The 27988-nt window shown below is 36.6% G+C and overlaps 1 protein-coding gene across 2 annotated transcripts; it reads right to left on the bottom strand.

Annotated features, from left to right (window-relative positions):
* Positions 1-8244: 8244 nt before the first annotated feature.
* Positions 8245-26536, bottom strand: LOC121942686 (switch-associated protein 70-like). 2 transcript variants are annotated; one of them, XM_042485987.2, is made up of 12 exons: positions 26335-26536; positions 23232-23372; positions 20532-20705; positions 18945-19172; positions 18643-18789; positions 16731-16839; positions 16422-16603; positions 14720-14827; positions 13205-13371; positions 11815-12013; positions 10745-10841; positions 8245-9074 (listed from the first exon to the last, which is right to left on the bottom strand). In XM_042485987.2, the coding sequence occupies exons 1-12, from the start codon at positions 26428-26430 to the stop codon at positions 8956-8958; spliced, it is 1767 nt and encodes a 588-aa protein (XP_042341921.1). In that variant the 5' UTR covers positions 26431-26536; the 3' UTR covers positions 8245-8955. The 2 variants fall into 2 exon arrangements, with proteins under 2 accessions (XP_042341921.1, XP_087933585.1); XM_088077459.1 differs by lacking the exons at positions 23232-23372; positions 26335-26536 and adding an exon at positions 21965-22263.
* Between the last annotated feature and the right edge of the window lie 1452 nt (positions 26537-27988).

Below are 27988 nucleotides of genomic sequence, written 5' to 3'. Positions count from 1 at the left end.
TGGCAAAAATGTCACACAATGACATTAGCAACAACAGCATAAGCTAGCCTGCTGAGAAACCTTACATTACCAAAAAACAGCTTTAGACACCGCAAAACAGTATAAAATTGTCTGTTGGGTAACACTATGGCATTAAAACGTGCAAATATGGCCAAAAACCCCATAATATCGCATGTCAAAAAATGACCAAAAAGTAAGCTTAAAATGTCAATTAAAGACATGTCCCAAATACAGGTTTAAACACCTCAAAACAGCATAAAATAGCCTGCTGGGACAAGCCATAGTATTAAACCGTGCAAAAACAGCCAAAAACACCATAATATCGAATGTCAAAAAATTGACAGAAAAAGCAAGGTTATAGTATGGAAAAAAGTTAAAAAATGACATGTCCAAAAAAGAGCTTTAAACACCTCAAAACAGCATAACATAGCCTGCTAGGACACGCCATATAATTAAAACGTGCAAAAACGTCCAAAAACATCATAATAATGCATGTCAAAAAATGACCAAAAAAGCAAGGCTATAGTATGGCAAAAATGTCAGAAAATGACATGTCCCAAAAACAATTTTAAACACCTCAAAACAGCAAAAAATAACATGCGGGAACTCGCCATAACATTAAAACCAGCAACAACGACCTAAAAACATCGTATCATAGCATGTTCAAAAAGGACCAAAAAAGCAAGGCTATAGTATGGCAAAAATGTCAAAAAATTACATGTCCCAAAAACAATTTCAAACACCTCAAAACAGCATAAAATAGCCTGCTGAGAAACGCCATAGCATTACAACATGCAAAAACAGTCAAAAACAACAAAATATGACATTTCAAAAAAAACGACCAAAAAAAAGCAAGGCTATAGTATGGCAAAAATGTCAAAAAATGACATGTCCCAAAAACAATTTTTGACACCTCAAAACAGCATAAAATAGCCTGTTGAGAAACGCCATAGCATTAAAACGTGCAAAAACGGCCCCAAACACCATAATATCGCATGTCAAAAAAATGACTGAAAATGCAAAGCTATAGTCTGGTAAAAATGTCACAAAGTGACATGTCCACAACACAGCCTTAAACACATCAAGACAGCATAAAATTGTGTGCTGAGAAACACCAATACATTAAAACCTGCAAAAACAGCCAAAAACACCATAATATTGCAATTCAAAAAAATTACCAGAAGCAAGGCTATAGTACAGCAAAAATGTCAAAAAATGACATGCCACATCCACAGCTTTAAACAGCTAAAAATAGCATAAAATTGCATGCTGAAAAACACCACCGCATTAAAAAATTTGACATGTCAAAAAAAAATCATTTTTTGTATATTGTATATTGTATCGCTCATAGAGACAATTCATAATGTACAATGTCAAAGTAAAGGCCAAAATGTCATTATATAGCATCTTGAAAAAATAATTGAAAAACCCCACCCCTATATCTCTTTCATTATTATACATTACGTACTACCCTGTGACTTTTTCATGATTTTTAATGATGTGCTATACAATAAGTCTTTCCATAATTTATAATGGAATACTTCACTGTTACCTTTTTCATTATATTTTCACAACATATTAAAATATGACTTTTTTTTCAGGCTTTTTGGACGACATCCTACACGACAATTTTTCATGACGTTTGACACCATATTGTCCTTTGAAATTAGTCATACTATACTGTGACTATGTTTCACTATTTTTTAAGATCTACTATACTACAATGTTTTTTCATGATTTTTGACATAATACTATTCTTTGACATTTTTTCATGATTTTTGACATCATAGTATATTACTAATTTTTTTGATTATGTTACATATAGTAAACTATGATTTTTTAGAACAGTTTGTTCCTACCTATTATACTATACTATACCTTTTCATGAATTTTAAGGACATACATTACTGTGAAATTTTTTCATGATATTTGATGCCATGCTATACAATGTCCTTTTTTTCAGATTTTTTTTTTTAGGACATATTATACAATGACTTTTTAAAAGGATTTCTCACTCCATACTATTCTTGCACCTTTTTTTCTCCACTATTTTAAATGACATACTATACAATAACTTTTTTAATGATTGTATATGGCAAACTACACAGTGAATATGTGTGTGTGTGTGTGTGTGTGTTGGGTCAAGGGGGAGGCAGAGGAGTGCAAGTTATTATTAAATATTTCCTGAGTTTACACAGCCCTTCATTAAGAGTGTATACTAACAAAAATATACTGTTTAAGTTAAAATGACAGTCCCAAATAAATATGTTAAGCATAGTTCAAATAATTTTATTTAAAAAATCATTTTTCTGGAGACAGTTGTGTAGTTCATGTGTTTTCATGATACATAGAATAAGCCAACTAGTGTTAGTAAAGTTTATAAAAGTCATAGTCTAGTATGCTATAAAAAAAAAGTTACAGTATATTGTGCCCCAAAATGTCATACTGTCATGGTGTTTAGTTAAAAGTGCAACAGTAAAAATGCCTTTTACAAGGGTTGCAGGCAAGGTTTGAGTATAAAATACTCCTCAAAATGAAAATGACTCTTCATGAAAACCATGGTTAATTAACAAAAAGAAAGAAAAAAAATTCCAAAAAGGTGTTAACTAAATGTTTAAAAAACAGCAAAACTTTAAAGTCCCAATAGCTCAGGGGAGGCAGGTTAGTGCGAGTAATTACAAAATTATTCTCTGAGTTTACACAGCCCCTTCCAGAGGGTATGACATGTTTTACTATGACTTTTCTATGTCATGATGTAGTATGTCATTGCAAAAACAAAGAAAAAACATGTCATAAAAAAGTAATTGCATCAAATGTTAGCATGCCCACATGCAACATTAGGCATTCCTATTAGTCTGGGTATGTGAGCACGCTGATACTGAGCGCCACAGTGCCTCACAGAGCTGCTAGCATGGCTGTAGACTCTTAGTCTTGCGGTGGGTCATAGGATACTGGAAGAAAACCTAGACCGTTTGTAATTGCCATGTGTTTCCTGGCCTCTTATGAACACCTCATCCTTATAAAAGATTTTCTCTCAATGAAAGGTAATCAAACACCACTGCATCTCTTTTTTTTTTTCTTGCTCAGAGCCAACACAGGGTCTGGAGAGGATGATGATGGGTGTCTCACTTGCCAGCAATGAATAAGGGACTGGGCAGGAGCCCCAGCTCAGGCTCTATGGCGCCTGGTTGGCGGCCCTGAACAGGAGTCCTGCGGTCCAAAATGGGTTTGACTCAGAGAGGAAGCTGGAGGTCAGAAGAAGAGCAGACGGGGCTTTTCTGTGGGAGGGATTGTGGGTGTTTTTCCCTCGATACAATCCCCCCAGCTGGCTTGCACTGGCAGCAGGTGCAGAGCTGCGGCAGGCCAACATCTGGGCAGAGCCTCTGGCAGTGCTCCCCATATTTAGCCTCCTGCTTTGGGCACGGAGATTAGGACCTATATAAAAACAGAGGGAGCAGCGGAAGTTATCCAGGAGCTTTTTGCGGAGTGGAATGATAGGAATTATTTCCTCTCGGGCCAGAAATACTCAGCAGCCATTTTATTAAATCACTGATTCAACATAGCTGCATTCCTCCAACTGAAACAAGCCAGATTCATGCAAATTAGTTGTTTAAAACTTTAGTAGATGAAAGATCCTTGCTGTTACATAAGCATGATGTAAGTTAGGCTGCATGACTGCCTAAGTAAGTGATTTCTCCGCTTAAGTTTAGGACAAATTACTGATGAAAGCATCTGTTATTCAACAGCAGTGCTCGAAGATTCAGTGTGTAATTGTGATCTTGTGTAACTTGTGTGTAAATGTTTCCTGAGTTCAGTGAGGTTCCCACATAAAAGGACAAATCAAAGCAGTCTAGAAATACAGGATCTGGTGGTTTTTGAATTCCCTAAACTTCATGTAGAGTCACAGCTGCAGAAAATGTCCAAGAAAACAGCTTGAAAAATAAGCTGATTGGCCTTTCGGCAGGCCCCAAAAATACTCCAGTGACAGATGATACTGATTTATTTTACTGGTCCTCCAAATCCTATTATCCATGTATCCCTGTGGTTGCAATGAACTATGCAGCTATGTTTCCATTTCCTGGGTGCCTCTGCAATATGGGCAAGGCAAGAGCTGATTCACTGCATGCTGGGGGGGCCCCTCTGCCTCACTGCCCTGCGGCCCCTGAGAGTGAACCTGCTCCAAAATTCATCGCAACAACTCCAAACCCTGATCTCACTGGCTCGACACACATCATCGAGTCCCACCCTAGAAATCAGGATGATGTCAGCTGCCTGCAGCACATGGGGGGTCTAGTTGGAAGATGATCAAATACACAAATCAACAGCAGATGATCTTATCCGGACGCCGCCCGCTCATCCATGAGCAGAAAAGCACAATTGCACATCTGATTTATAGCTTTAAGGGAGTTTAAGTTTGCGATAATATCTGTTTCTTTGCCCCTCTTGGAGTTACTTGTGTGAGGCCCTGATGTTTTTCACTTTCCAGTGCAGCTGAACCCAGAGTCCGTTCAGCCATGTGAAATGCTCGGGGCTGTGAGGTCACTGTGGGAAGTCATCTAACCCAGAAAACAGGCCTCTGCCAGACATTTTTTCACCAGCAGACAATCCCCCCGAAAAAATGTTCCTGTTTCAAATCAGTTTCGATGAGGACATTCTGGACGGGAATCAGATGCATTGGATATGGGCATTAGGGTGCTTTTCGGACACATGGGGCGAGGGTGAGACAGCTAGAGATGTCCTTATAATTGGAATGCCGAAGGGGCTTGTGCAATTTAGCTAAGGAGATTAGAAACTCCCAATTCTGAGAATAGTCTTTGCAAAAAAATGGTGCCACATTTTCCTCCGATTCTGGGATATAAATATCTGTTATTGCAGGAATGTGAACAACAAATCTATTTATCATACACTAGATAAACAATTTAAGAGAAAAACTGAACCAATGATCCTGGAATCTGCCAAACATCAGCTGTTTATTCCAGTCTCTTTGAATACTTCTGTTTCTTAACCTGCTTTTGTTTGGAGTGCATTTAGAAGTTCTCCTAGCTCTTTGGGAAAAGTACGACTTGGTAAGTATAACAAACTAGGCATTCACTTTAAACTAGGGATGTCCTGATCTGATTTCAACAATCGGATTGGGGGCCGATCAAGGCATTTCCTGACGGATCAGGACTGGTAATATTTACGGGACTCTGAAAAAGTGAGCTGGGGATTGGTGGGGTTTTGCAGAATGTAGCAAAACATAGTCAGATAAATTTAGTGAAAAAAAGGTAAAAAGTACATTTTTTCCTTCTGAAAAGGATTGAAGTATAAAAACTAAAATATGAAAACAAAAGTATCAGATCATTGAGGAGATTCTCAATACTAAATGACTCTGATCAGGATCAGGGGCAAATAACGTGATCGGGACATCCCTACTTTCAACAGTATGTTACTTATTTTTATTGATATCCTCATATGGGGAAAATTGCTTAATTTTTAAGAGTCACAAACAGCGTTTTAGCTCATTACTTTTGCTAAATTGGTCAAATTTATGTCTTATTAAACAATAAACGTTATTTAGCATAAATAATCAAGTTTCAAACATAAAATCTGATCAGGTTTGGTAACTCGCCACTGTGTCAGAATCCGTTGTAGTCTGACTCGGCAGAGATGGTAGCCGTCTTGTTTTTATGTGATTAGTGTACTGTGCCTTTGCTACCACTAGATAGCATATTAAAGTGTCCTTAAATGAGGACAACAGGTCTTAGCTAAGCAGAATGAAATATAAGGTGCAGCAAACAATGTTATTTCCTCAAATGAGGACACAGGATCACAGTTTAAAGGAGTTTAAAGGTCCACTGGGTAGGATGTAGGGGGATATACTGGCAGAAATGGATTATATCTTAACAACTGTGTTTTGTTTAGTTCATAAACACCTAAAAATAAGAATCATTTTGTTTTCTCTTCCTTAAAATGAGTCATCTTAATCTTAGTAATCTAAGCCCTTAGTATATTTATGTCAGTTACCATAGTTTTTCACATGCTTGGCACACAGGAGAAGTTTCAGTTCTGCAACCTCACAGCAAGATGCCATTAAATTCTACTCACTGGACCTGGATTTGTTAAATCTGAAAGACCTATCAAACATACGGACAAAGCATCCACGTAAGGAGAGGCCATGTGGATTACAACTTCTATGGTGGTGAAACAGTATTAGCTCAAAGATTCATGCAATCTGTCTCCATAGCCGATCTTATCAGTGACCCATCGGCATAGAGAGATCTGCGACTGTCAGATCAGTGAATGAATGCAGCTTCTTATCTCATCTCCTGCTCTGACAACTCTGAACTCAACATGAACCATCTCTTCCCTTCCAACAAGTTAACATTGAGAGTTTTTACATCGAAAAGTAAAGGCGCTCATTGTGCGGGCTGGCTCGCAGACACGAGACAAACAAGTACCCACAGCTGACCCTGTTACAATGTTCCTGTAATGTCCGCCTCTTTTTTCACAGAGGGTGGGGGAGACAAAGGTGTGTGTGTACCTGTGAGAACAGTGGTCCTTTGTTGCACTAACTGATTTGTTTTGACACACACACAGCTAAACGGAGCCCTCGCTGCTGCGAGTCTCGTGCGTCAAGTGTGATGCACCTTGTTTTGTGATAACTGGAACAGTGAAGTCATATTGAACAACACATACAGAGCTGCCATACAAACAGGCAGGTAACTAGGGAGGCACCTATCCAACTTTTTCTCTCACAATACGGATTTTGATACCTCGACTGAGCAATTGCCAACACTCTTCTGCCAGTGATTCTTCTCTCCAAATTTTGAATCTGTGTACCTCACTGTGTGGAAGTTAATGAAATATTTATGTAAAGCAACATGAGATCAGGGAGGGCTGTGGCTTAGTCGGCAGTCGACTCTGACTGAATGATAGTAACTAATAATGGACACAGAATTTCTATAAAGACACTGACAAACAAACATTGTTAATGTGGATTGTCAGGACGTGGCTCATACCCATCTGGAGAATCAAATGAGTGCATCTCTACAGCTTTCTGCAAATGATTAATATTAAATTAACTATCAACTTTCCTGAATAAAGGCTGTCAATATTTAATATTTCCAAAAACAGAAAAGAACAAAGCAAGAATTAACTGAATCAGCAAACAAGTGTTGCTTGTGTTAGACAAAGTCGTCTGTGCCGCAGACCTCGGTCACTGGATGAAAATAGTCCCCAACAAAACATGCAAAAACAATTACGTCCAGCTGCCAGAAGTGGGGTCAAGTCATTGTTTTGCAAGTCTTAAGTAGGTCTCTAGTCTTTGCACTTAAGTCCCAAGTTCTACACTTTCAGTTTCAATTTCTACCATTAACCCAGTCTTCACCAAATGCAATGCTATTTTTACAACAGTAAAACAATATGTCAATTTAAAAAAAAAGAAAGAAAAGAATGTTTTTGTAATTATTTGTTGAAACAATCTTGTTGGAAGTTGCTGCGTCTTTGTAATTTTCATTATGCACAGTTTGCAAAATGCAAGTTTTATTTTTATTTTTTACCACTACATAGTTGGGTTTTTTTTCACAAACCAAATTATCTTTGGCATCACTTTTTCCAGCTGGTGCTCAGTAACGTAACATTAGTTCTTCATGGTACTTGATGCTGTCGGATTGGATAAAACAAGCAGATTTTTTACCTTTTAAAAGGCTCAAGTCCAGGTAAAATTCACAAGTCATTGTTGTTAAAGTCTTGTTGAGCTACAAATCTTTGATTTTGTCAATTCTTCAGGCATAAAATTTGTGATTGCGTCTGACTTGAGTCAGTCAGCTGACCTGTTTTTCAAACTTTTTCTCTTCAGTAGGTACAATCAGGTTTGGGGTTGAGTGCTACCTAAATGGTCGAGAGGTCTGAAGGTGCTGAACTAATATACTGTTGGATTTGGTCAGCATAATACCAGACTTATCTTTTAAGAGTGAAAAATGTGAGTGTAGCATCTGGACAACGTGGCTGAAGACAGCTTCATGACCCAGTGATGGAGGCACACTGAGGCTCCTAAAACATCTTAAAAATGACCTTGCAGTGTGGTCCTGAACTCAAACAACAGGAGACTGTTAGTCAGTGTTTTGGGGTATAACTTAATAACAAGCCTGTTTATATAGCGACACCTGGTGGACGCTCTCTGTCATGATAAAAATATAGATGAGTCATGATAAAAGCCAAGACTAATACAACCCAATAAAAGAAAGAAAAGAGGAAGCTCGCTGAGCTCTAACATATTTAAGCATCTTTATTTATAAACAACTTCTCCTAAAACTATCAAATGATGGCAATTCTGGAAAGAAAATATTATCCATTTTCATAAAAAATAGGTGGCGCTTTTTTTTTTTATCATCTTGGTTTAGGCTGTAACAGATGCGACTCACTCAATTTAAGCTAAGAAACCGAGCCTAAGTGGAAAACTAATCTACTGTTATACTCGCAACATGTCAAAACACAAAAACATGAAAAAACTGCAAAATAGTTAAACACAGAACTAACATACAAAATAAAATCTGAATGAGAATGCATTTTTTTAATAACATAATGTCAACTCACTGCCCACTTATTTTTTTTTCCTAGCGCTTTCAATTACATCTTCTTCAGAGACGACCCATCATTGCTATCCTAACGATAATGAGACAAACGCATCTACTGAGATGCTCCAGAAAAAGCTGAAAGTGGACTAAGATTTTTTTTTTTAGTCAAACTACTTCCTCAAAGTTCAAAAATGATTTTTTTATGCATGAATATGAATATTTGTTACAAAAGAAACTGAAATGCAGTTAGTCCCAGCTGCCCTTTTAAATGTACCCCGAATTAAATCAGTAAAACTGTTTTCTCTGCAGCTGGTGCAAGTCCATGTTATCAAACCTCTTCAGACCTTGAATGTGAGTCTCTCTCGTCAGTGTGTGATCCGTCTGATAATTTGAGTGTTCACTGAGGCTGAGCCCCGTGGTTCTTACTGTCCTGCCACAACTTCTTCCTCAGCTCCAGCTCACCATCAGTGAATGATGCCGGACCCCAGTTAGTCATTCTCTGAGGTCCTTTATGACCTGAAACACCAAGTAGTTCGTCATTAATTTCATCAATGCAAATATTTTAGTAGTAGCTTTTAAATACCGTCAAAGACATGGACATTTTTATTGAGCTTTCAAGTTTGTTCCATATCTCTGGACCTCTGCAGGTCACACTAAAACTTGTACACTTGAGCTTGCATTTCTTACTCATTAAAAAATGCTTTTTCCTTGTATTATGTGCATGAGAGGAAAGGTAAATCGGGATAAGTTCACATAGTCTGTCATTGAGCCTAAATACTACATTGTACATTACACTGGCATTATGAAAAATGTTGTATTCAGTAAGTTTTAGAGGCTCTTAAACTTTTACTACATACACCATCCACGCCTGCTGTATGGAAGCTTTTCATACTCATAATGATTTTCAAGACTTAACTTTATCTGTTGGTGTCAGAAAGTGAGAATTTAAATAATCACCTTGAAGATTTTGTTTGTAAGTGGCACCCTCTGGTGGGCTGATAGTTTTAGAGAGATTTTCTCCAATAGAGATGAAATGATTATTGAAACTGTTCTAAAGGTCACTATTGTTGGAAGTAGTTATGGCATTTTGCATGAGTACTGTGTCAGGAAGCGTAGTGGTTTTATGACACCGGCTAAGGACTTCACTAAGCATCTTCCAGGCTTGATTTGGGTCACCCCGAGAAGCTTTAATAATTTCAGTGTAGTGTTTTCACTTGCTTAGTCGTAGTACATGTGTCAGCTTATTTCTTTATTTTCAACACTTTTTTTTGATAAAGTGTTTATAAAGTTTGTTATTTTTTTTAAATAGATTTTAATATACCTTTTGTAAGCCACAGTTTCTGATCCCAGTTATGATCTTTGCAGGTATGGTGGAGTTTATGGTTTCAGTTAATTCATAAATTAGAGCATTATTTGCGGTGTCTGGGTCATCGCAGCCATAGAGTCCCATGTTTTGGCTCAAAGGTTTTCAGATAATTTTGACAAGGTTTTTACATTCAGAACTTTTACTTTTGTTTTTGAGTTTGTGACACCAAACTTCTTTGCAAGATAAATGAAGAGTAAAACAGAAAAGTGGTGTGTGATGTCTGAGAGAATAACTCCTGAGTCAATATGAGCATTGTGAATGTTTGTGATAATATTTTCAAAGACTGACTTACTGGATCCTGTTCTCTAGTATATGAATTTATAGTGGAGAAAAAGGTTAAAGAGTAAAGGGTGTTAATGAAGTAATTATTTTGCATTATCCTCTTTGGTTTTATCAATGTAAATGTCCCCATGGATAAGGCAATTTTTGTTTGTTTTATCTATACGATATAAAAGTTCCAATCCATCAGTGTCAGAGTCTGGGGGTCGATATATCGCGCCTACAATGACGTTTTTGCCATTATTTACATTTATCTCAATGAATAAGGAGTCTGAGTGTCCGCTCACGTGTTTTACTGTTGACTGTATCAAATTGCTTTTCAACGTCCACTTTAAAGATATGTGATAAAGAGCCAAAATACTTCTTAGTTTGAATGAAAGCAAAAGCGAGTCGATGCATTTACTCGAGTACTGTTCCTCAGTGTAGTAACCTTTAGAAACCATCCAAGTTCTTTTGCTCTGTGCAAGTTCATCATTATTCTTAGTGCTAAGAATGACAATTAATGATGCAATTAATGATGAACAACAATCACCATCCCTACCTGGCTGAATGAGACGCACCAGGCCCTCATGATGGGCCACCTTGTCCTTCCATGTCTTGGTCTTGTTAGCTGCACGTTCGAGCTTCCTTGTCAACTTCTGTAAGAGATGAAGAGAAAGTAAGATAAACGGATCATATAAACTTTGAGTAGTGATCTTATTTTTTTTTTTATCACGCTCGCCATGTAGCCTGTCCAGTGCTCTACTATCTCTATCTAATAAAAAATACATAATACGATGTAAAAAAAAATCTTGCAAAATGAAGTTGTGCTCTAAAAGTTTGAAACCTGAGCAAATTGGCTTGATTTCTCCAGTTTACAAGAAAATAACCTAACATTTAGCAAAAAAGAATAAGAAAAAATGGTTTTTGTATAAAGTAAAAAAAAAAAAAAATCAAAATAATGAATAAATATATACATCAAATACTTATTATAATTATTACAATAATAATTATAAATATAGTTTTCTGGACATTGTTCCCTATTTTCTATATTATTTATGTAATCTTCTACTAATCTCTCTCTCTTTCTCTCTCCCTCTGGCTCGTTGCTCGTTTTTGCCAGCAAAAGAATAAGAAACCAATTTGCTCAGAGTTCAGAAGTTTAAACGCATGTGAATGTAGCACAAGAAAACATGGATCTGGGTTTCAAAGTGCCTGCTGGTATTTGAACATTTAGTAATTTTTTTATATAAAAAACTGGATGCTGAAGAATATCATGCCTTTACTTTTCAAAATAAGATATTAAAAAAAGTATCCAGCAGTCTGTATCATTTCACACTAGTATCAAAAATTAAAACATCATCCAACCCTGATTTTAACCCACCTTCTCCTCGTTGACTGTAGGTCAGTTCACATGACTTTCCATACTGAACATTACTTGTAAGAATCATCAAACATTAATCAACAAAATTCCGCAAATGTAAAACATAATAAGAGTGGTTTTACAACCAGATAAAAGAACAGTCTCTTCTGCTTCATGAAAAAATAATAAAACCATTTCTGATGCCAAGTGACATACAGTTTTTGCCAGACCTTTCAGATTAATGTAAGCCCCCACATGTGTGACCTGACCTCGTACTGCTCCAGCGCTCCGTGCCGCTCCCTCTCCAGCCTCTCCAGCTGCTGCATGGCTGCCTGCAAGTCTCTCTCCTTGGCCAGCCGCTCGGCCACCAGCTCCTGCTTCTCCGCCTCAGTCTGAGACAGCGCCCTCTGCTGCTGCAGGTGGATCTGCTCAAGCTCTGCTCTCTTTGCTGCCTCCTCTTCAAGCAGCCTGGGATCAAAAACACAGAAACAATGCTCAGATTTGTTTATCTTACCCACTGAGGTCCAATTCTGAAATGAGGAGCCAGAAAACATAGGTAAGTGTGGAAAACTCAGGGACATACATCACATCACCTTTAGATGTTCGGTTGCCAGTAAATCTGATCTGCATGTCTTTTGACTATGGCAGGAATCCCACACTGACAAAATCAAAGATTCTTCCATAATTTTTTATTAATAAATGTATCAAAATATGATAGCAGTAAAACAAATTTGCTCCAGAGGGATTGTAATTAGGTTGGAGATTACACATTTTCTGGGATTGTTTAAATCTGAAGTCATATGGGAAGAAATTAATACAGAAAAACTGACCATTTTAAAAATTGCTTTACCAATAGAGCCACTGTATCATGTTATACGAGCCATCTTTAATGGAGCTATGGATAAGACAGAGGTTTACTTGCTGCATATTCCTTCATTGTTGACTTTATCTTAACTCAAACCTCTGCCACCCACCCTGATGAGAGTGATGAGTTGCTGTGGGACACCAATGTTAAACACAGACTTTGTGAGGATTTTATTTTAAAGAAACAAAAAAACAAACATTTGATTAAAAATTTATAAAAATTGTTTTACAGCGTACAGCAGCGTACAGCAGTACGCAGTTTTGCGATGTAACTGTTTGAAAACGATGCATTTACCATGTTTCTGTATCTAGCCTATCAAATTAAGGGGAAATTGTCCTTTAAAGCAATTTGGATATGGGTGGAAAAAGATCTGTCCGCAACCTTTTAATCATCTAATTGTGATTTTTTTTTCAAGTTTTCCTGCGATCAGTTTACTGCTCGCCATTATACCCGCAGTCTATGGCTTATTTGCTGCTAATAAAACAACCTAGGTAACTGTTAATTAAGTTATTGATCATTAATGTTTTAACTGGCATAACTTATCAGTCAGCAAGTCTATTCTTGATGCTCATACTCTGACAGTGTTGAAAAGTGAATATTAACATCTTAAAAAAGACTGCAGGTCTGTTAAACGCTTTGTATCATATCATACAGAAGTTAGTATTACTGTTTACTTTCTGTATATAACCACATTATCCAGTGAGAGAGAGCGTGCGTGTGTGTGTGTGTGTGTGTGTGTGTGTGTGTGTGTGTGTGTGTGTGTGTGTGTGTGTGTGTGTGTGTGTGCCTGAGACCTAGCCTGCAGCTTGTGCATGGCCTCCTCGTCCTGCTTCGCCTGCCTCTCGTCCTCTAAGGCCTCCTCCAGCCGATGGTACATGTCCTCCAGCTCCTGGACGCGCTGCAGGTACTGCTCCAGTTCACTGGACTTCTGAGCCACCTGCTCCTCCATCTGCTGACGCACCTGAATGAGTCAACACACAAACCATGCTCTTGAACCGAGAAATAATCTGCAAAACAACTGTAAATCTTCACATCTGATGCTGCATTCTGGCTTTTAAAAAAAAAAAAAAAATCCGTTTTTTAAAAAAAACTTTTTTTAAAAAAAAATATCAGTGTTTAATTTTTTTTTTTCAAATAACAGAACATTCCCGGACATAGGACTTCTTAAATCATCAATCTATTAATCAATTCTTCATTCCAGACTCAGCATCCATATAAAAAAAGACACAATAAATACAAACACAGTGTGAAATCATGTCATAAAAATAAATAAATCAATATATACTGGTCTGACAAAGAGACAACTATATATACATATAACCAATATATATATTTAAACAAAAATAAATAATTAATAATTAATAATAATATTTGGGGGATTATTTTATTTTTTCCCTTTGTTTTAACTAGTTTAATAATTGTCAAATTTTCTAATAATAACAATAATTATTATTATTATCGTGATTATTATTATCATCAATAATAATAATAATAACTAATGATAATGTTGTTTGGTTTTTTGTATGCTTGTTTTTAATTTGAATGTATCTGAGAATGTGGAGAGCACTGTGCTGTTAAGTTATAAGATCAATAAAAATCAATTTTAATAATAATAATAATAATAATAATAATCAAAAAAACATTTTTTTAAAAAAGTAAACACTATACTTAAATATATAGTTCAATAAGTTAAATTAAACAAATGAGAAACTGAGATTTACAAAGAGGGGAGGCACTGGCAGCAGAGATTGTGGAAAACAGCAATGACATTTTAAATGATATTTTGTCATAATTTAATCTATTACAACAACCCATTCTTCTTGATTAAAACCCTGGATAAGATGTCATTTGAGTATATTTTTGCATAAAAATGTCCATGTTCAGCTGCAGGCTCACTGTCATGTGTTCCATTGTGTAAACAGATTTTAATCTCTGTATCCGCACTCTGACATTTGCTGTATTTAGTTCCATCTACATCTGTTTATGTGTTGCAGCAATAACATTTTTTTATTTTACAAAGGCATTTATCTGTTTAGTCCCTGAAGTAAGACAATGATTAATGCATCTGTGCATGTGACACTCGGACAAATGATGACTCAACATCATGGGATGCATAATTTAAACTTTTTTTAGCTCCTGCTTCCTGGAACAATGGAACCGCAGACGGCTCATGGTGACTTAAACAGAAAATAACAACACAGTCTGAGTTCACTAGACTCATCCGTTTTCTCTGTGAACTTTCTAAAGCTCATCAGTCACCAAATATGCAGTGTCAGAGTATCAGCCCTCGTGATCAGGGCCATGTATACCATTTTCTCTCTCTCCAGGTCCAGTCTGTAGCGATCCTGCAGGTCTAACTGAGTCTGCTTCCTCCTGTGCTCCTCTGCTGCTGCTTTAGCTGCGGCCTCTTCCACTTTCTGAGAAGAGGAAAGAGCTGTTACTTATTTGCTTTCCCAGAGGGCAGCTTTATTTGTATAGTACATTTCATACAACAGGGCAATTCAAAGGGCTTTACAGAGCAATAAAATATAAAACATATTAGAGATTTACAATATAAGAGTAAAGAGAAAAGATTTTACCTCTGAACAGCTACCAGGTTGCAAGGGGAAATCTTAATAAAGAACCTTTTACATTAGATTGACATTTCTTGGTCAAGAATATAAAAACTTTTCTCTTTACTTGTAGACTCTTATATAATATTCTAGGAACACCAGGATGAATTTATGTATTCATAAATGTAATAATACTTCCCACATAACAAGTAATTGGGCTTGTAAAGACAAATGACAGTTTGACATTTAATAAAAAAGCCATCTGGCACAGGGTAAAAAGAGAAGTGAGACACTGCAGCTCTGAAACAAGAGTTCATATCTCGCCCTCCGCTAGAAGCAGGTGTCCATGACTGATATACGCTTATGTTTGCATAGCCGGTTTTGCTTCCCTTTTCAGTGTTCATGTTCTGCTGCATGCATGTGTTGTTGCTTTCTGTTTAATCGAATTGGCGTTAGGGTTATTTTAAACCAGATTATGTGAAAACAATGGGAAGTGGAGGGAAACTTTCTAACACTGACTCAAAAATCTAGATTTAACAAATTAGGCACACTAACCTACTAAAGCTCCTCATTTGTACCGACAGCAAAGCGCATATTTTACTCTTATTTATCTTTGTTTAATGGGGTTCGTCATGACATTGTGAGATATCATTTCATTTAAAGGTTTGGCCCATAAGGATGCATTATATCCTTTTGTGAGGGTCAAATTGTTTCCTGCTTGCTCTTTTTTTAATAAAGATGAAAACAGAAAAAGGAAGAGTATCTTCAGTAGAGATATTTTTGGTAACTACTGTATGTCTATGACAAATGTATTCCCCATAACTCGACCAGGACTCATCAAATATTTGAGCTGTGCAAATGGCTACTGGACCCAACAAGGTTTAATCTGTTTTTAATTCTTTTTATTTTAGTTACTGCTTAGGAACATTAGTGTTTGGTTAGTTTCCAAATAGGGTTTGTTTATCTCAGTTTAGTTTTTAGTATTATTTTATTTTAGTATTATAGTTATATTTTAGTATAACTTCAATTATATGCTATTTAGTATGTATTTTCATATTTTTTAGTTCAGTTTAAGCATTAGATTTAGTTTTTTTATTATAATATGGGGAGGTATTTGTCAGGGGAAAGATTCAGTAAGTTCAGAAAAGGTATTACAATACAAACACAACACTACACAGTCATGTTGACATCCCATTCTCGATAATCATTTTTACCTTTATCTCCTCATGCTTGTTGTGCTGATCAATTTGACCACATAAACTATTTTATTATAAACTATTCTGTATATTTTAGTTGTATTTTAGTTTCTTTTTTCAAAAGTCTAGTTTTTATTTCTATTTCAGTAAAATTAAATTTTTTTTCAAATCTAGTTTTAGTTTTGACTTTAGTTTATGTTAACTATAATAACCTTGCGTCAAAGTCAGTTTCTAAGTTTGAAGAGTTCAGCACGGACCAGTACCTTCCTCATACCCTCCAGCTGTCTCTGTTTGGTCTCATTGGCCGCCTGGAGCTGCTTCATCCTTTCCGCCAGGTCGTCGTCCTCCATCTGCTGCCTCTGCCGGAGCTCCCTGCGCCGCAGCCGGGCCTCACGGTGAGGAGACGGCAGCCCCAACCTCAGCAGCTGGATGCACGTTTGAATAGCTGCAGAGAGACGGAAACAAATTGATTTATACAACTGTTGAGTCAGTGACTATTAAATTAACATTTCAAGAGAAAAAGACAAAGAAATAAAGAGATGATGATGCAGAGGAAAATGACTCCTCAGTACCTTGGAGCCATTCCTGCTTCTTCTTTTTATCTGATGCGCTGATCTCAAAGCTTTTATCAGTGCACTTGATAATAAACAAGCATTTCTTCCCTTCTTTATCCGGCAGAGACTGAGGGCAAGAAAAATATCATGGCACTTCAGTCACAATATACTAAAATGTATAAAACCACGTGGGTTTATAAAATTGAAAAGTCGCTGCTCTTTAGAGTATACTATTTCTATTTCCAGATGAAATCAGATCCTTTGAAAAATATCAGATTTACTGTCACTTCAACTTATTTAATCAGTGCAGTAGTGTTACTGGTACTGGAATTTCTAATTTCAATACAATATCTTGAAGAACTTCAATACCGAATCGATACCATGAGGAAAAATTGACACTGAGGACATAAAATGTACATATTTGTTAAAAGATAAATATGACAACGCTATAGCATAACAACAAAGATTTCACTTTTCTTAGCAGAGAACAAGAAAGGAGAGTTGTAAATTGTAAGGACTTTCCTTAATCAATTAACCTGTAAAATTAATAATTGTTTAATCAATGAATGGTTATTTAAAAAAAAAAAACCAATATAAAACCTTTGCTTGTTTCAAACAATACCAAATGCATTTACCTCAGTCAAAGCTCACAGCAACATATTACACATATTTCATAGCATTTCAAGCAAGCATTTCATAGCCTAATGATTAACAGTTAAATTTCACATATTCGATTAAAATCTTAACAATCAATTAATTGATCGTCAATTTATTGTTATCATCCCTACAACAGAATGACTGTGGTAAACATTAACAATAATAGCATTTAATATAAACAAAAACATTTCATGCAGTAGTGCACATATTCAAAAGCCTCTCAGACTGTCACACATTCAAAATGCAATTAAGTGCAATTAATGTACAAAACAAATAGGACTAACGCCACACAGTGAGCCACACTGAACTTACAGTCTGTGACAACATGGAAGCTTCACACATATCTCCACCTGAAGAGGAGATCTCTACAATCAGCACAGTTTCAAGATCAGTGTCACCAATTCAGTATCTGACTAAATATCTCCCCCTCTGCTCCTGACTAACAACGTTGAGTAATGTTTCTGCAGAACATTATGATGTTACAGTGAAGTTGACCTTTAGCCGTTTGGATAAAATAAAATGTCATCACTTCACCATTATATCCTATTAGACATTCAGTTGAAATTTTGTCATAATTGCATGATTTTTTGAGTTATGACCAAAAACATGTTTTATGAGGTCACAGGGACCTTGATCTTTGACATTTGGACACCAAATTCTAATCAGTTCATCCTTTAGTGCAAGTAGACGTTTGTGTTAAATTTGAGAAAACTCCCTCAAGGCCATCTTTAGATATCACATTCACAAGAATGAGAGGGACAAAAGCTCACAGTGACCTTGACCTTTGACCTTTAATCTCCCAAATCTAATCAGTTCATCCTTGACACCAAGTGATCGTTTAAAGCATTCTTGAGACATCACAATCATGAGAATAGGATAAATGGGTGGAAAACTGCGAACATTGTGCCTCCAGCCACCTCTACTGCTGCTGCAAAGGTATAAAAAACATTCTTTATTCTGATTTACTTATATAATTTATATTTTGTGTTTTAATTTAACATTTGTTCTGGCAATGTGAACATATGTTTATCATGGTGTTAGAAACATTTGTTTACCCCCTTTGAATTGAACTGAATTAAACTGAGAAAGAGAGAGTGAGTGAGAGGAGGAAAGGCTATAGGTGTTGAAGAGCAAGTAGCATTGATAGTCAATTGGCTGTTTCAAATATTCAGAAATTATATTAATCGAAAAAAACAATATTTTTGTCAACACTGCAATAAAGCCTGATAGCATCACACATATATTATATAGAATAAAAAAGATAATAACACACCTCCACACAGCAGGTTTTATCCAGGTTGATGACTCCTTTCTTCTCCACTAGATCCTCACAGACATAGTACGACAGTGAGTTGGGCCGAAGGACAAACCAGCGCTCGGTCCAGTTCTTCCTTTTGTGGCCCTTTTTCATCATGTATCCCTTCGAAAAACAGTGTGGAGGTAAACAAAAACACCTAAGTTGCCTAATCATTCTGCAAAAGTCGGTGTGATTCGTTAAACGCAACAAGGTATGCAACTTAGACGATGAATTACGGGGTAACCGTGTACAGAGTTCACATGAGATCACTGTCTAACCTGCTTGAGCACATCCAGAATGAGCTCCTGAAAGACCTCCGTGATGCCCATCGACAGGGTCTGGCAGTTCATGCCCTTGCTGAAGTAACCCATCCCCACCAGTTCAATGAGCTCCCAGGCCGTCAGGCAGTTCGTCTTTGCATGCAGCTGCACCTTGTAATTTAAAAACTTCTCCTCACTCCATCCGCTCCCCATGGCCTCTGTCAGCTTTCGCAGGAAGTACTCAATCTATGGGGACAAGAGAGCTTTAAAATCATGTTTGGTGGAGGGGATTGTTAAAAATGTCCTTCCGGGGTCTTAAAGATACAATAATACCTTGCAACACTGTCTTAACTGTGCAATAATTGGTGCAATTATTCAACTGCCACAATACAATGTGCAATATTCAACTGTTCAATATTCTTCAGTACAGACAATTATTCTCAATAACACCATTCCTGAATGTATATTTGACATACGATGCACATTTTGTACTTTTTTTTCCATAGATAAACATATTGTGTTGTTCATTGTGCGTACATATTTTTATATTATTACTATACTTTATATTACAAGTTTTATACATTGTAATGTAGAATAATGCACACACTTCTATAGTTTTTACACATTTGACATACTTAGCATATTATATATATTTTATATAATTAATACTTTGCCTATCAGTGTTAAACATTTAACATAATGCACATATGTATACTTTTTATTTCTATTTTCTTATAATTCTCTATGGTTAACAATGTGACTGCAACAAATCACAACACTGGTGATTAATACAGTATTTCTGATTCTAATTTTGATACATACACTGCATTTGATGCTGACCTCTGATATATATTTATTGGAGTAAGGTCTTGCAGGAACTTAATTTCTATTTTCACCCAAGATCAGTTAACCAATTCAGTATCTGACCAAATATCTCCCCTTGTGTTCCTGAGTCATGACGTTGAGTAATGGTCAGAAGTGTGTTATTGCAGAACATTGTAATGTCACAGTGAAGTTGGATATAAAATGTCATCACTTCTTCATTATATCCTATTTGACATTTAGGTAAAATTTTGTCATAATGAGCCTATGATTTTTTGGGTTATAGCCAAAAATGTGTTTTGTGAGGTCACAGATCTTTAACCAATAGATTCATCCTTCAGTCCAAGTGGACGTTTGCGCCAAATTTGAGGAAATCAATTCAACGCCTTCTTGAGATACCATGTTCACGAAAATGACACGTACACAAAGTCACAAAGTGACCTGTGACCACTAAACTCTAACCAGTGCATCCTTGAGTCTAAGTGAACATTTGTGCCAAATTAGAGGAAACTCCCTCAGGGTGTTCTTGACATATTGCATTCACAAGAATGAAACTGTTGCAAGGTCACAGTGACCTTAGATCCCCCAAATCAACTCAGTCCATTGTTGAGTCCAAGTGGAAGTTTGTGCCAAAATGAAAGAAACAAGTGTTCTTGAGATATCATATTCACGAGAATGGGGCAGTGAGACGGACAACCCAAAAACATGAAGCCCACAGTCACAGATGTCACAAGTGTAGAGGCATAAAAGAAACTCAGACAACAACTGTAAAATCTTCCTCACCTCTTCAGCAATGATGACGAGTGGGTATTTGTCTTCTGACAGAAAATTGAAAATGCACCAGACTTTGAAAGCATCATCATCTGAGATGAGCAGATGTTTAGTGCAGATTTTTTTCTTGTAGCACAGTGTCCAGCACATCTTGTTGAACTCCAGTATATCAAAATCCTCTTGTACCTGAGAACAAAAAAATGCACCAGAGTCAAAGTCAAACTGGTCAGCACCAGTAAGGGTAGTGTGTTTACAAATGCTAAGCAGGAGACTCGTGTTTGTCTTCTTTCAAAACCTCCAGTCTGCAGGATGTGAGGTACAAACCTGATGCAATTAAATGCCTCATTTTTATTCAAGTCAGAGCCGACGAGAGAAAGACAAGAAAACAGCTTCCAAGTCCAAAGAGTGAAACTCAGGCAGTTTACTGACTGACATGAGACTTCAAAACATGTGTGTGCTCACTAAGCTAAAGGGAAAAAAACATCAGTCACATGAACTCTCCTTTTGCAAAGAGTGTATGAGGACGCAGCACATTTTATTTACACATTTATTACACTATCAGCGAATAAATACTAGACAAAACACATCATTCCTGAGGGCACCACGGAGAAACTGTTGTAACCATTTCCTCTAGACAGAGCACAACAGGCCACGATTAGTCGAAGTCCGAACAATAGACTATGCCCTTTAGCAGACAAGTTAACAGTGCAGGAACACACGTTCAAATATTGCACCAAGGGCACATTCAATCTCAAAATAATGTGCAGCGTTTTGCTACAGTTTCCAGGTTGAATGCCGTATTTCCTCAAAATGGTGTGAGACAAGCTTTGGGTATCTTTTCTCCTGTATGCCGGATGTTAACATAACCCGAATTCTGATCAATCTTTACACACATTTTTTTTTTTTCATTTTACCCCACACTTGCTTTTTTAATGCAGATATAACTTTTCCCTTGCCAATAAAACCCCTTTAAATTAAACTGAATAAACCCTACAGTATTAACAGGCACTGCATCTGTGTAACACAACAGGGTGCTCAACACACTACCGATTCTGTACAAATAAACGCTTTGCTGACAGTCAGTAGGGCTGGGTATGGTCAAGAACCTCACAATTCAATTCAATTTCGATTCTTTGGGCCACGATTCAATTCGATTTCGATTCAATTCAATATTGACCCAGTTGCTTTAATATTGATTCAGTTATGCGTGTTGACATCAGAAATACCCTGATAGTTCTTTAGAATACCTTCTGATATTTGATTAATAAAGCATGTATTATCTGTATAGACTTAGAACTGACACCAAAACTTATTTCACCATTACATTAATCTTTATTCAATAAAAATTAAAACTAAAATAAATTTTAAGTACAGAAAAGAGCACATTTTTGCCTAAGCCGAAGTTAACAAAAGTAATAAACATTTATGCAGATTTATCTACCTACATTTGTGTGTGATCCACAGCTTTAGCCTTAGCAACAGGTTGTAAAACACCTGTGTGTTGTCGGCTCAAATGGTTACGTGGGTTCGTCGTATTGTTGCAGTATTTTAACACTGACTCACGAGGCTCACACACGACGTAACTACGATCGACCTCGTGTATCCAAAAATCGGATTTTGATGTTGTCGCGCTGATTTTAACCCACTGCTACCTCGCGCCACTGTTGCCATTTTAATGAATAAACAACAGCTGTTTCGGGGTCAAGCGGGGCCTCTGAACACGTCAATCACACTCCGGCGGCACTCACACTGCCCCCACAGGAGCGGGGCGTCATTACAACGGAAATACTCGATTTTAGGATTTTTTGAATGGATATTGAATTGGCAAAAAACAGACTGCAATGCACTGATGAATCGATTTTTTTACCCAGCCCTACCTGACAGATCACCTAACAGGTCCGCTGTTACCCAGGAGGCCCCCCATTTATAAATACATAAAGACAAAAACATCAATAGATAACAACTTAACAAAATGTGGATCTAACGTGATGACAAGAAAAAAAAGATGAAATTGAAAAAATATGTATATACACATATACAGATAATATAAATATATAAACATAGCTCCAGTGTACAGTACAATAAAATAGTATACTGGATAAATTCTGTGAATAGCACTAGTTTCAGATAAAAACTTAGTGTACAGTACCTAGAGTCAATAACAACAACCTGAATATCATGTAGAACATGTGTATGTTGCATAAAACACATCTAGAGTGAAGTACTTAGAGTCAATCACAACAACCTGAATATCATGTGACAGTAGCTGTCACATGATCTTGCTCTCTTATTCTTTGATCACATCAGTTTCTGTTTTCAAGTTATTTATGCAGAGTTTTTGCACATCTGCCTGTTTTCAAACGTTTTTATCTACTCCCCAAATATCCTCGATGGAGATCTGCTGTTACATTTGTTATTATAGCTGTTTAGTGGCTGACTGCAGGAAAAAAAAATCAACAATTTACCAACCAAATAAGCCATTATGCAAATCGATTTAGGCTAATGCACTGCTGGTTATTTTGTGTCTCTTTGTGTTTATTTTAGGCGTTTTTATAGGCAGAAAAAAAAAAGGCCACAGCTGACACAGGCACAGAAGAATAAAAACGTCAAACCAAACCCAGCTCCTGTTATCGTTTTTGTGAATTACAGTGTGTTGACTGAATCATAATAAAACCTATTCTCCTTTAAATATTTCAGCATCTTTGTCCCCACCTTGTCGAGAATAAACCTGTTGAGGTATGGCATGTAGCCCTGGTTGGACAGAGGCCCTTTATCATCATCTTTGAAATGCTCTTCAAGGGCCACGGGGTCATGAGGGATCTTCATCACTGTGCACAGGTTGTGGGACAGCACCTTAAGGACCACAATTTGAATATGAATTAGATACAGGACAAGTACTGCAGGTGAGAGGACTTAAACTAAGTCAAGACACATTAGTATTGAGCTAAAACATTCTTGCAAAATGGGGTAAGTGAAAGATGAGGCTCAAGATCAGAGTAACAGTTCACAGAATTTAGTGATCACACATGCAAAAACCTTTTGCTGACATTTACAAGCTTCACTAGCCAAGCAGTACTTCTGTTCTTAAAAGTAAAATGTGTTTTCTTTCTTTCTTCTTTTTCTCTTTTCTCTCCAAAGCCAGGTGGAAGATAGATAAGAGATAGCTGGCTTTAAACTGGCCATCACTATGATGTAAAGACCATAAATAAATCTCCGAAAATAGTGACATTTGGAGTTTTCCTGGCCACCCTGCAATGTTGAGAGAGCATGTGTGAGAGATGAAAAGGCCAGCAGGATCCCTGAAGTCAGACTGTGTCTTTGTCAGGCTAGGCACATAGACATCAGACTCAGCAGGCAAACAAAATCTGGCCCAGGCTGTCATACACCACCACTTTCTGGCCTTTGCTTCACAAAAACAGCCTGTAACACAGTTGAAATTTTGTTTTCAACGGAAGGGATCAATTAAACATGAGTAAACCTTCTCCCTTTTTTAAAACTCCTTGCAATGAGTTTTAATATACCAGGAAAACACAAAGAAGCAGCATAAGTGGATAAATGCATGGTGGATAAATGAGAAAATCCACCAATATTGGCATCTCTACAGACTTTAGCGTCAGTAGAAGTAATGCTGTACTAATACAAAAATACTCCTTAACAAGTCTCGCATTTAGAGTTTAGTTGAATATTAGGAAGTATTAGCAGCAGTTTTAAGAAGTATTTTAACTCGCTCAGAAATCAATTATGTTCCAAAAACAAACAAAAAAAAAACAATGTAATGTTGGATTTTTCCTCTAAATGCACTCTTAAATCATTAGTAAAAACTAATTGTTTAGTAGTGGATAGTTTAATTATTTTTTTTTGTCTGTCCTCTAATGGAAAAAGACTCTTCATGCAGAAATCACTTAATAGTAAAAAAATGAAAATACATTTTCTTGATAGCCCCTTTTTCAACAAAAAACATGAGTTTATTTATTTTTCATGAATGGTTAACTCATATCACTGACTAAGGAGATGCTTTAAAACATATTGAACATGTATTTTGTGTTGTATTTGTCATCACAACTCAAAATATCCTCAATCTGTGAAGTTTTCTTCAGGAAACTGTGTTGAAAACCTAATCAAATATAACCAATAAGATGCATTAGTAGATAGTAGTATCATTAGAAAATCAAGTCAGAAGAGTACTTCTCCTTTTATTTCTGGACACACTCAGATTCACTGTCGGTTCCAATGGACACATATTTTTTAAACACTACTGAGTAGGTCTGTCGATCTTTCAGAGAATATGTTGACATGTGTAAGTAATATATCAACTCGTGTTTATTTTAACAACTGTTGAATCAATAATTATGTACTTTGACAATGTAATAGATTAATTGTGCCTTGCCTTTCCTCCTTGTTTCACAGTCAGCCACTTTAGATGATGTGGAGCACTGTGATTGGCTCACAGAAATCCAATCAAATAGGGGCACGTTCAATTTAAAAACATTTTTGCATTCTTTCAATATGGTTTCTAAGTTGACCAACACGTTTCCTCAAAAAGATGTGCAACCAACGGGCTTAAAGTATGTTTTATCCTGTTGGCTGAGTGTGTCAGAGGTGTGTCCAATCAGGAGCACATGTATAGAAAACAAACTCTTGTAGGTCTTTCATTATTGTACATAGATTTTTTTGTTTTTAACTCCACACTTGCTTTGGCGTTGTAAATGTAACTTTTCCCACGCCAGTGAAGTTCCTTTAAAATAAACCGAATAAAACCCGCAGTATTTAAAAGCACGGCGTCTGCATATTGTTGGGCTGGGATTGGTTGGCATATTTTTTTTCATTTATGCTGTTTTTATCTGACATAATTTGTGTTAGACTAAACTCACCAGCAGCAAATGAATGGGTAAAGGCTCAGCTATAAGCTACGCTTTATACAAATATTCACTAAAGTTAGGAAATCTGTGATTACATTTGTGTTGTGCATGTGTTAAAATTGTTAAAATGCTATGGTAACAAAAACAAACAAAGCAAATAAATAAAAAATAAAGCAACCAGTAGACTCAATCTGGAGATTTGATTTAAACAAGGACAGGAAAACACTATTATTTAATAAAAAATTTACTCATTTTTTAAAACCAAACATTTTTAAAGTAATTTATCAATAGGAGTGTCTAATTATCTTTGACACTGACCATTAAAAAAAAAAAAATACAATTAACTAACTTAATATATTAAAAATAGTTTTGAATTCTCAAACTAGGACCTTTAGGTTGTAACATGTGAACTGGTGAAGAAAGACATACACAGGAGCAATCCATGTTTTCTATTCAGTTTAACCCATGATTTGCTTAGTTTTATTTAAAACTATTTATTTGAACCACTCCCCTATTTAGCCTACATCCTAAGTTCTTGATGATTAAATCACATGAAACTCTCAGTTAACCACACTCATTTTTAAACTCAATTTCTTTCAGTTCGATTTCCTTTATTAAGTATTTTTCATTCACTTTATTAGAAACTAAATTGTTTTAATCCCTCATTTTTAACACCAGGGCAACATTATATTTTTGTTAATGTGACCTAAAGCTCAACATGCAGAGCACATTAAGTGCCACTGCCCTCAAACCTGAACTCCAGCTGAAGGTTGCGCAGCAGTGTAGTCCAGTCGCTTTTTGTATGGTGAGTACAGAGCCTCTAATGTAACGGTGTGAGGAAAACAGCTGAAATTCCGGAGATATGATGGATGAAGAGTTATGTTACATACGTCAATGAAGCGCAGAGTTAGTCTGAGTGTTGATGGGCGTCGGACAAAAACACAACTGAAACGCACCTTTAGCTGAGATTTGGAAACTTTCCCACGTTGATCCACGTCCAGGGCTGTGAAGGCGTGCCATATGGATTTCAAAAGCTCGTCTCGAAGCCACATTTTGTCCCTCAGCAGCACCAGAGGAGCTCTGTCTGTCTGTCTGTATGTCTGTCCGTCAGCTAAGGGACACTTTACTTAGGTCTGCAGTTTCACTGTCCGCCTCAAACAAACAAAACGCAGTGATGGTGGCGCACCAGAGGACGGTGTTACGAAGGCGCCACCTTACGTTTAGTCCAGTTTCTTTAACTTCAGCACATTCAGTGCCCAGGGCATACCCCCCCCACTGAAAAAATATAATGATGATGATTATTATTATTTTTTATTATTATTATCATTATTATCATTATTATTACTAAAGCACCTTTCTTACAAGTGAAGCCCCAATGTGCTTTACAACAAGGAAATGACATGTACCAAGTGCTTCGCATGAAAAGCCACAATAGACATAAAGACATTATAAAATGTCTATGCATGTATTATGCATGTAAAAATAAAACAAGATCATAAAAGAATAAACAGAATACATCTTCACATGGATAAACCCCACTTGATAATACTAGTAAAAGTAAGATAAAAAATAAGGCTAAAAATTAAGTGTATAAAATGAATAAAATTAATGAAAATGCATTTTTAAATGTGCAGCAGTGCATAAGTGCAAAGCTTATCATCATCATCATCATTGCCATTATATTGTATTCATTACTAACAAGAATAAGAGCTAATGGGAAATCGACACCCCCCTCTGCGTGGTGCCGTGGGGAACTGCCTATGATGCCTTAAATAAATAATTTTCTAAATCTACTATTTCCTTGTAATTTGCAGGATATTTCTTACCAAGTTGCTCATTGCATTTTTTCCCCATGATTTTTTAAGAAATCAAAGCAATTTGCTTAGGGTTCAGAGGTTTAAATACTTGTGAAAGGCATCTGAGTGCAGCACAAGAAAAGTCATGTCATTCCAGGTTTCAGAGGATTAACTACTGAATTATAAAACATTTATTAACAGTGAGGTGTGTTAGATTTAGGGGGATTTAGTGAAAAGTAGATTACGAGCAGCTAAAAGTTCTCCCAGTTTAAATTTCTTACGCGTTCATTATTCAGGAGGTTTTTACTGCAGTGGTGTCCTCCTCCTCTAAACAAACAGACCAGGTGATTAAAACAGTTTCACTTTACAAATTCAGTGTGACCATAACCACACACTATACTTATGTAACACTAATTAAAAAAGGAAAAGCACAGGTGTTACTAATGAAATTAATGATGGCTCTGTTGTGAGCCAGTTATGTTGAAAAACAGCACTGGGCACAACTCCAAAAGGCTCAAACAATATAAAAAAGGTGCACAGTCATGGTGAAACTCAAAAGACAAAAAGCAAACCGGCCCTCATAGAAAATTTCACTTATGTAATATGGGCAAAAATAAATAGACACAGACGTGTTTCAGCCAAAGAGCCATCATTGGGCCGATTATGGCAATTAAATAAGCAAAATTTTCAGTGAGCAAACATGCACAACACAGGACCCAGAGAAAGTGAATGGAATTCAGCCAATGCTGATTATACTCTCTTCTCCTCTGCCTTTCCTCCTGAGCGGTGCTAAAATGTCTTCTCTGACAAACAG

Source organism: Plectropomus leopardus, chromosome 1 (genome assembly GCF_026936395.1).
Source record: "Plectropomus leopardus strain MGB_pleo_1.0 chromosome 1, ASM2693639v1, whole genome shotgun sequence".
Classification (NCBI taxonomy): Eukaryota; Metazoa; Chordata; class Actinopteri; order Perciformes; family Serranidae; genus Plectropomus; species Plectropomus leopardus.
Note: the sequence above shows the minus strand (reverse complement) of the source record. Positions and strands in the feature narration are given on the sequence as shown.

What these genes read in the sequence shown, in the direction of transcription:
- LOC121942686 (XM_042485987.2), bottom strand. Translation starts at nt 26,430, where the DNA reads ATGTGGCTTCGAGACGAGCTTTTGAAATCCATATGGCACGCCTTCACA. An exon ending in TCGTCATCATTGCTGAAGAG is followed by an intron (nt 19,173 to 20,531) that starts GTGAGGAAGATT and finishes TTGTCCCCATAG; the next exon opens with ATTGAGTACTTCCTGCGAAA. An exon ending in ATAAAACCTGCTGTGTGGAG is followed by an intron (nt 16,840 to 18,642) that starts GTGTGTTATTAT and finishes TCTTGCCCTCAG; the next exon opens with TCTCTGCCGGATAAAGAAGG.